The sequence below is a fragment of the Bison bison genome, unplaced genomic scaffold (genome assembly GCF_000754665.1).
Source record: "Bison bison bison isolate TAMUID 2011002044 unplaced genomic scaffold, Bison_UMD1.0 scf7180017854385, whole genome shotgun sequence".
Classification (NCBI taxonomy): Eukaryota; Metazoa; Chordata; class Mammalia; order Artiodactyla; family Bovidae; genus Bison; species Bison bison.
The window spans coordinates 54,661-63,930 of record NW_011484958.1 but is presented as its reverse complement, the minus strand read 5'-3'; the positions used below and the strand labels follow the sequence as shown (position 1 = coordinate 63,930).

At 50.3% G+C, this 9,270-nt stretch overlaps 1 protein-coding gene across 1 annotated transcript in view; it reads right to left on the bottom strand.

Annotated features, from left to right (window-relative positions):
- Positions 1-6,040: 6,040 nt before the first annotated feature.
- The window catches only part of LOC105000684 (myeloid-associated differentiation marker-like), a 6,747-nt gene continuing 3,517 nt past the window's right edge, over positions 6,041-9,270 (bottom strand). Inside the window, exon 2 of the mRNA XM_010856671.1 lies at positions 6,041-7,883. Coding sequence (XP_010854973.1) covers positions 6,765-7,736 — 972 coding nt within the window. The 5' untranslated portion in view covers positions 7,737-7,883 and the 3' untranslated portion in view covers positions 6,041-6,764. The remainder of the gene's footprint in view (positions 7,884-9,270) is intronic.

Sequence of the window (9,270 nt, the reverse complement as noted above, 5' to 3'; positions counted from 1 at the left end):
CTGGGCTGATGGGCAGCTGGCCCTGGCTCAGCAGGGACATGGACCACTGCAGTCACCTGGTGGCCTGAGGAATGGCATGCTTCGGGCAGCAGTGGGCAGCTGGGAGCCCGAGGGTCAGGCGGGCTGCAGCTGGGACCAGGGGAGTGCCTTCCCTTGGCTGTAGTGCTGAGAGGGTGTCATTTGTCCTAAGGTTTGTCAGGGTCAATGTAGGGAGGGAAGGATGCCCAGAGGGAGCCCACTCCGTGAGCTGCCCAGATGGATGGTTTCTGAGAACTTTGTTGCCTGAGGAAGCTCACTCTTCTTATAGACAAAGCACTGGAGAGATTTATGGAAACAGATGCTGGTTGGAGTGGAGGTTGAACAGATGGGCCTGAACAGAGCTCCTGTCATCACCTCCCAACCCCTGGTCAGAAGCAGATTCAGAAAAGAATCTCACCAGCCCAGCCTGGCTCCAAAAGAGATCTCAGATTACAGCTCACAGGTTCTGTCGGCTGAGAAAGGGGCCCTGAGGACTTGGGCTTCAGCGGGGCTGCTGTGGACACAACAGTTACAAGAGGTCACACGTGTTGTGCTCACTGCAGATCAAGCTCTGCTGTGGATTCATTTGTTCCTCCCAGCAGCCCCTGAACTATGCACTCTGTGTCCCCATTTTCACAGGCACAGAAAGGTCAACTGGCCAAGATCACACAGATAGGAAGTGGCAGAGCTGGGATTTGAGCCTAGATACTTGGTTCAAGATCTTAAACTCTCCCTGGATTTGGCATTGTACCTTAGACCCAGGAGGAATGGAGTAGCCATTTCTGCAGCAACAACACTCTGACTAGGTGACTTATTTCTATTTCATCTTCAGAGATATATTTATTGTCATCCCCATTTTATAGATGTTGAACTGAGGCCCCAAAACTACATTATATCTTTTGCTCAAGGTTACAGTTACTCCTTGTCAGAGCCTGGAGTTCAAGTCTGGCTTCCTGCAAAACTCAGCAGGTACTAGAACCTCAGGAACGGCTGAGCCCCTTCCCTCTTCTCTTGGGTCCAGGAATAATCTCCGGGCTCCTGTGTGTCCTGGTCTAACTGCAGTGCCCCAAGCAGAGGTCCTGCAGCAGTGCCCTCATCTCAGCCAGACCACTTCCTGTTGATGAGCCATCCAGAAAATGCCAGAGAGAGTGTGGAGACCTTAGACCCTGCCTTCTCAGCTCATCTGCCTCCCCGCACCCACCTTGAGACAGGAGACAAACACAGAGACAAGGGCCAGGACTGGCATCCTGCACTGGTTCCCAGGGCAGATAACCAGGTGCCTGATGCCCCGGAGAGAAGAAATCCTCTTCTCTGCACTCAAAGGTAAATTAGGGAAGGCTAGCTCCATGATTACTCCAAGAAGCTGCTCCAGAGCCAGAGAATGGGAACATCTGTTCCCCGGGCTCTGATCTGGATGCGGCTCAGGCCAGTCTTGCGGACTGGGGGCGTCAGCTGGAGTCGCACTGCCTGGAGGAGGCTCTGGCTGGCCGGCTGAGGAGGGAGCCTCTGGCCACTGCCTCAGGAGACGGAGAGCCCAGGCCAGGCAGGGAGTAAGGGTAGGGCCTGAGACTTGGGCGCCATGGGGCTTCTCCATCAACTGTGTGTGCTAAAGGGCTCGGGGAGTCCTGGTCATAGCAGGTAAGCTTGGGGGCCAGAGCTCCTCCTCTCCAGCCCCTGGACCCAAGGCACCTCCCTTCCCTCTGCCTTTGGAGACAGGCTTGTGTGGGCATCTCTCAGCTCCTCCCCCAGACTGTCCATCAAAGTTGAAGGGAACATGGAAACCATCTGCCAGCTATCCCTCCCCTCACCCTTCTTCTCCAGTTGGTATAGTTTTCAAACTTAAATTTTATTTTCTTGAAAAAGTAATATATTTACATGGTTCAAAATAAAAATATTCTTTTAAAAGCCATATATTGAGAAACCTCACTTCTACCTGTGGCTCCATCTACTCCCTCTTCAGTTCCTCTTACTGATTAAGACCAGGCATCTTTTCCACTGAACTCATGGGGGTTCTTTCTGTGTTTCTTGAAGCAAACCAATCATATAGATATCTTTATTTTTATTTGTATTTCTTTCCCTATTATACATTTTAAAATAGCATACTATATATCTTACTGTTTTTACTCTGTATACACTGGAGATATTTCCTTATCATTATTTGAGAGCATCCTCATTTTTTTCCAGGTGTTTAGTATTCCTTCTTCTGTCTACACCATAGTTTATTAACCACCACCCTAAAGATGAACATATGAATCACTTCCAATCTTTCCAATCTTATTTTCAAATGAGATCTTGAGTGGGAGTTTGACTTAAGCCAGATTGCTCTGGTTAGAGAAAATCGGGGTGGGCCAACACCCTACTGGCAACCCCACCATCTCACTAGAAACCAAAGTCTCCAGAGGACATAGCTTAAAAACCATCATTTTGGTCTAATTTGCCTATTTTATAAATGGGAGACTGAAGCTCAGATCAGTGACGAGACTCATCCATGCTCATGAGTTATCCTGTGGCAGAACTGAAACCAGAAACCAGATCTCTTGGGCTCTGCTCTCCATGCAACTCATGGTTCATCTCCAGGGAGACCAGACCAGAGCTGTGGGGCCACTTGACTGGAGGCAGGACCACATGTGACTGTGGACCAAGCTGTGGACCCCAATCTACCTCTTTCTCACTCTGGGTTTCCATTTCCTCTTCTACTATTTTGGATCAGTCCCTTTGTACTCCCAGCAGAAAAGATCAGGAAAAGGCAGCGTTGGGAAGGACCAGGGTCTCTGGCACCCCTCCCCCATCTAGCAGATGAGGAAACGGACTCAGCAGCAGTGAGTGCCCTCCTTAGGGGGATGGGGCAGGTTTATGCAGAATGAGGGTGGACGGGGCAGAATCCCAGCCTGGAGGATGCTGTGGCCACACTTGTCACAAGCAGCGTGGGGCCATGGATGGACAGCCGGCCTGGGGACAGGACACCTGGTCCTGACTCTGACTCTGCCACACACAGGGTGACTCTGGACACATCCTGCCCCTCCCTGGGGTCCAGCTAATCCTCCTCTATGGCGAGAGGGTTGGACTAAGCAGAGGACCTTTCTACTCTCTTTTGAGCTCCACAGTGAGGGGACTGGACCAGCCTTGGAATTGTGACAAATGACACTTAACCCCCCAGCATGGGGGATGGAGCAGCCGCCTTCATGAACCATGAGGCTTGGACCGTGAGCCCCTCAGGTGGGCCCACCCTGGGTGATTCTTTTACTAAAGCACAGAGGCATCTCCATTCTCCTGGGAAGTGAGGTCCCAGGGCTGTGTTCCATTTGATTCAGGAAATATAAGAATATGATACTCCTGCACAAAAACTTGGGTGTATCAATGTGTTTGTCAATGAAAAATTAGTCAATAGTCAGCTTAAGAAAGAAATAGAAGTTTTATTGGAGCCAACCAGATGAGTATATCTGGGGAGACAGTCTCTCAGGAAGCTCTGAGACCTGTCCTGGAGAAGTAAGAAGGAGGGCAGGATGTATGTGATTTGGGGACACACAGCTTGGTATAGGTTACTGCTCTTCATGAGGACCAGATATCTTGGGTAATGGTTTTAGTGCTTTTCTGAATATGGGAAGATGCAAGAAACTGGGCTCATAAAAAAATTCTTCTGAAAATATCTAACTATCTGAGGTCTGGTTCTCACACTTTTCCCAGAGAAGTACTTTATCCTGATTTTCACTCTGAATTCCTTCCAGGGTGGATTGTAGATCAGCGACTGCAGTGGTTAATGACTTGTTTCTCTTTTTCAAAAGCATTTATTTTATTTATGTATGTGGCTAGGCTGGGTCCTAGTTGCAGTATGTGGGATCTAGTTGCCCAACCAGGGATCAAACCTGAGGCCCCTGCGTTGGGAGTGCTGACTCTTAGGCACTGGACCACCAAGGAAGTCCTGGCTTGATTCTTGTAGAACTGGGTGGTCGGCAACATTCTTTATTACACAATTCCCTCTATTTCTGTCTTAATTTCAGCCAAGGTTTAGGAGACATTTTTCACCAATTTGTCCCAGGGTGCTAGGAATGCTCATTCCCAGGTCAGATGGGGATTTCACTGATAGGCCACTCACATGCTATTACTCACCCTGTCCTGGCAACAGTAGGACAGCTGGACCACCTGTCTTACAATTCTTACAAGTCTCTCAGTTCCAGGAGATGGTTTCCACTTGTTGCTTCTTCTCATAACTAGAATCACACTACTACAATCATGGATCTTAGAGAACTATATATTTCATTTCAAGTAGCCAGTGCTAATGTATGCTTAGTCGCTCAGTTGTGTCCAACTCTTTGAGACCTCATGGGCTGCAGCTCTCCAGGCTCCTCTGTCCATGGAGATTCTCCAGGCAAGAATACTGGAGTGGTTTGCCATGCCCTCCTCCAGGGGATCTTCCCAACCCAGAGATCGAACCCTGGTCTCCCGCATTGTAGGCGGATTCTTTACTGACTGAGCCACCAGGGAAGCCCAAGAGTACTGGAGTGGGTAGCCTATCCCTTCTCCAGGAGATCTTCCCGCCATAGGAATCGAACCAGGGTCTCCTGCATTGCAGGCAGGTTCAAGTAGCCTAGTTATCTTATTTTTTTCATCATTGACTCAAGAAACAAGAATCTTGTAAAATGGGCAGAACACAAGTAATACATCTAGTGACCTCAATAAGGTCGTAAGTAAGTAAGCAGTGTTATCTTCTAAGAAGTTCCATGGCTTGGGCTAGAAAAATTGATGTCTACGGTGGAGCAGGTATTTCTGCTCTGAAGGAGATCAGATTAATGCACAAGGCACACTAGCAAGGAAGGAAGAGGCCCAAATGGGCAGAGAAACATTTTATTTGCAAATTTTTCTTCTCTTGCCTTAAAATATGAATTTTATTTCATTCCCTCTTAAGATTTGCCTGCATTAGGATGACCTTCTGGAAGCCCTCCCCCTGCACCCCCCTACCAATGGGTGAAGATCACATGCTTCATTCCAGGACAGGAGTGAGTGGCAGCAGAGGGGGTCCTTCCCCTCTTCTCCCCCGCAGCTCTGCTTGCCTGGCCCCTCTGGTCCTGGTGACACCAGGATGCTGGGCTCTGAGGCTTTGTAATTGACAACAGGAGACCTGTGGGACCTTCACAGCCACCAGTTACTGTAAAGGCCTGCTGATCTCAATGCAGGGGAGCACAAGGGTGCACACACATGTACACACAGTGCACTGAGCATGCACACAAGCACACACCTTTATAGCGCGGCATCCAGATGCTGTCACGGCCCCTTTAAGAGCTAGGAGACAGGATCCTGGGCACTGGGGTGAGGCCCAACATCTAGTGTCACAGGCTGGGCCACACCCCCAGGCTCTAGTCCAGGCCTAGGTGGGGAGTCAGTGGGAGGGGCTCCCAGAGACCTCTGTTTGGGTGAGGGTGGGAATTGATTGGGACTCCTCTGAGCTCTAGGCAGATTTGCGGCAAGTAGAGTGGAGGAATTTGTTTTGTTTTCTTTCTTTTCTTTCATGTTTATACTGAGGTTGAAAAGGTTATTATGGACGTGGGAGAATAGAAAAAACCATTCTCTATGATTGATAGCAGTGCTGATAGGAATAAGAAGCTCCAGAAAATCTTTTTAAATTGTGCACATTTATATAGTTCAATTTAGGCCTGAGTCACAGAAAAGCAGGAATCAACATCAAAAAGCCACCGATACAGAAAAACACACGTATGTGTCCCCTCACACCCAACAATACAGTTCCTTTGACAATGGAAGCAGCAACCGCCACCCGCTACAAACCACCCGCCCAAGAAAATTTGACACTTTCTCTTGAAGAACAGAGTCACTCAGTAATTTTTGGCCCCCAGAACAGAAGGAAAAAAAGGAAAAACAAAACAAAACACCCAGACAGGTTGGCAGTGTCCATGTTCTCCCTGCAGAGGCAGGATCTGCTGTTTTGATCACTGAGTCAGGGGGACCACATCGCTGCCCCTCACAAACACTGCAGACAGGTGTCTTCAAGACCCTGGGGTTCTTCACCAGCTTTTTTTTTTTTTTTTGGATTCCCCAGAAAGTTGTTGGGATGGAAGGCATTTACCCCTGGCTTCCTCCAAGATGCCCTCTAAGCAACGGATGTTTAGTGAGCCTGCAAAAATTCTGGAGCCAATCTCCTGGAGGACTGAGCACCAGGTGGGGCCCAGGAACCCAGAGTATCTCAGGCAAGAATCTCGCCCACTAGAGATTATTGACCTTCAGAGGTTTTTTTTAACTTAAAGGGGAGGTGCACTATACAGTTGCTCTATAGGGAGAAAAAAAGCCCAATCCCTTCTTAACCGCCCACATCCCCTGAACTCCCCAACCACACCAGTAAGGCACTGCCAGGGGGACAGACACGCTTTGGCAATGAGGCCCCTCCGGAGGCCCAGCGTGTGAACAGCTGCACAGAGGGCTGTGTGCTGTGGAGTCAGCACCTTAGGAGGTGGTGGGCAGAGAAGGAAGGAGTCTGAGGTCCTGATGGATCAGAAGAAGGAAAATGGGGAGAGGTGGTCAGGACACAGGAGACAAGAAAACTAAGGACGATCAGAAAAGGGCCAAAAAGCAGAAAAGGAAGGAAAAATGAGAGAAGCAAGAGAAAGAGACAAAACAGAAATTGAACAACCAAAGAAACCAGGAAGGAGACAGAGCAGCAGGAGGGAAAGGAACAGAAAAGAGAGTGAGATGCGAGGGGAAGGATGTGAGGAGGGAGACAGCGAGCCAGGAAGAGGGCATCAGAGGATGTCAGAGTTCAGTGAGGATACCTCCTGTGAGTCCCTGGGCTGGTCCTCAGTCCCTACAGAGACCTGGTGGGCCCAGTACCCCAGGTCGGCCACGTAAATCAGCAGGTTGACGGCTGTCAGGACGGCCACAGCCAGGCGCTGGTCCCAGGCGCACATGTTGTAGGTGAGTTCGTCCATGCAGTCCTCATCACTGGACCTCTGGGGCTGCCCGCCGAGCTCCTCGATGAACTGGTAGAGCGGCCAGAGGACCAGAGCACTGATGTAGAAGAGGACAGACAGCAGGCTGAGCACTAGCTGGAAAATGGAGAAGGGCCTGGGCAGCATGTATTTCCATTCAGCCAGGTCCAGCAGGAGGACCACAGCTGCCGGGATGAAGCAGATGGAGTACACGGCCACACACCACTCCAGGGCCGGCTGGTGCAGGTACAGGGAGGTGTTGCTGAGGAAGGCAAAGATGACACCGGCCACGAAGGTCTCCAGCACCTTCAGCAGGGATCGCGTGGTGTGCACATAGAAGAAGATCTCCTTGAGCTTATAACAGTCCCATATGATGGCCACTTCTATGACATACAGCACAGATGCGATGCAGGAGAAAGCAGTGGCGGCGATGGCCCGGTCCCTGTAAGGACCATAAGGCACGAACTGTACGTAGGTGATGGAGTAGATGATGGAGGCCGAGAGGCAGATGAGGGCAGCGTAGCAGGTGTAGGTGACAGAGATGTTGTACCAGAAGAAAGGAAAGCTGGACGGGTGCCTGCAATACTCAACTATGGTAATGATGAAGGTAATGGCGAAACAGACACACCAGAAGGACATGGACCAGTTACCTATGGCCCCTCTCTGAAAGCCCATGTCAGCCACGAGTGAGAAGGCCACGCAGGTGGAGAAGAGCTGCGGCAGGCGGAGGCAGCAGCACGTGTCAAGCACGGCACCACCATATGGGGATGTCGACCGGGTGGACATGGTGCTGTGATGGTCAGGCAGGTCACGGTCACCAGTACAGCAGTAGTCTTCCTTGAGGACCCACCAGAGAAAGATCCGGTTCTGGAGGTAGATTGTGTCAGATGCCTGGAAAAGGCTCAGGGCCCTGTGAGGGCTGAGGCTCAGGACCTGTGGAGTTGGAACCAATGGCTCAGACACTCAGGTAAGAGCACAGCTGCTTCAAATGGTTCTCCCCACCCATCACCCTTGGCCTTGTCAGGAGACCTTGTCTTATCCCAAAGCTCCCAGCTGGTTGTGGTCTAGCCTCAAACCATGAACATTGTGGATCTCTCTAAGCTGACCATTATTTATGGAGACACAGAGATGGATGGTCCTTATCTTTAATCCCAACCCTTCAAGTCTCTCAAAATTGAAAATGAATATTAAAAAAAATTTTTGGTAACAAAATTCGACCCAAAGAGACATGAGACAAATTATGATATTTTTTTATTTTACTCAATGTGACTGTTCAAAAGTTCAGTTCCCAAAACACTAATGTGTATGATTACAAAGTGCTTTCAGACCCCAGTGGGGTGTGATGTCATGTAGAGTAGATGTACTATGTCACCTGTATGGAGCTGAAAAGTCTGAATTCTAGAGAATATCTGACCCAAGGGTTTCAGAAAAGGGACTATGGAGTGTCCTTTTGACTAACCCCATTTTACAGATGAGAAAACTAAAGTAGGGGAATTAAATCCTTCCCTAAGGTGGCATGACCATGAAGTTGGAACCCCAGATAAATATACCAAAGCCGTGGGCATGAACTCTTTGCTCTACAGCACACATGGCAGAAATCCCATCAGGTGGAGCCTAGGACCAAAGCCTAAAATACACCCTCAGGGCCACGGCCTTCTTCCACAGCAACCTGAAAATACATGAATCCAGGCCTCTCATCCCTGCAGCCATCACTGAAGAAGCTGCCATGTGAGGGGACACAGCCCCACCCGGAGGAAGGCAGCTTCAGAAGTGAACAGGGAGGAGCCATGGGGTGAGAGCAAGGCCGTGGGGACAGGATGAAATGGGAAGTAGGGACTATTGTGACTCCCCTCCCCAATTTTGCTTTCACATGTCACTCTTTTGCATTGGGTCAGGGGACCCCAACCTAGCATGATTCCAAGGTGGAGTGTCATGGAGGAACCAAGGAACGAAATGTTAAAATGCCAGCTTTTTAAGCTCCAAGCAAGCCATCCACGTGCAAATCTAATCCTTTTAAGGGCAGGATCAGAGAGAGGAGGCCCCTGCAGGACCCCTGGGAGGGGCCAGCCCTGAGGATGCGCCCGGGACTGGGGTGGGGGCGGGGTGACAGAGTGGAGATGACTGGGGGGATCCCAGGGTCCCAGGGGCCCTGAGGCAGCCCAGTAGGGGTCTTCTGACCCAGAAGGGATGCAGGCATGGAGCCAACCCTCCCATGGAGGAGGGGCCGGGACTGGAACTGAGATAGGAGAACAGGGGCCTGAAGGGGTTTCAGGGCTGTGACAGGGACACGTGGCCAGAGTGGCAGGGGGCCCGGGGACCA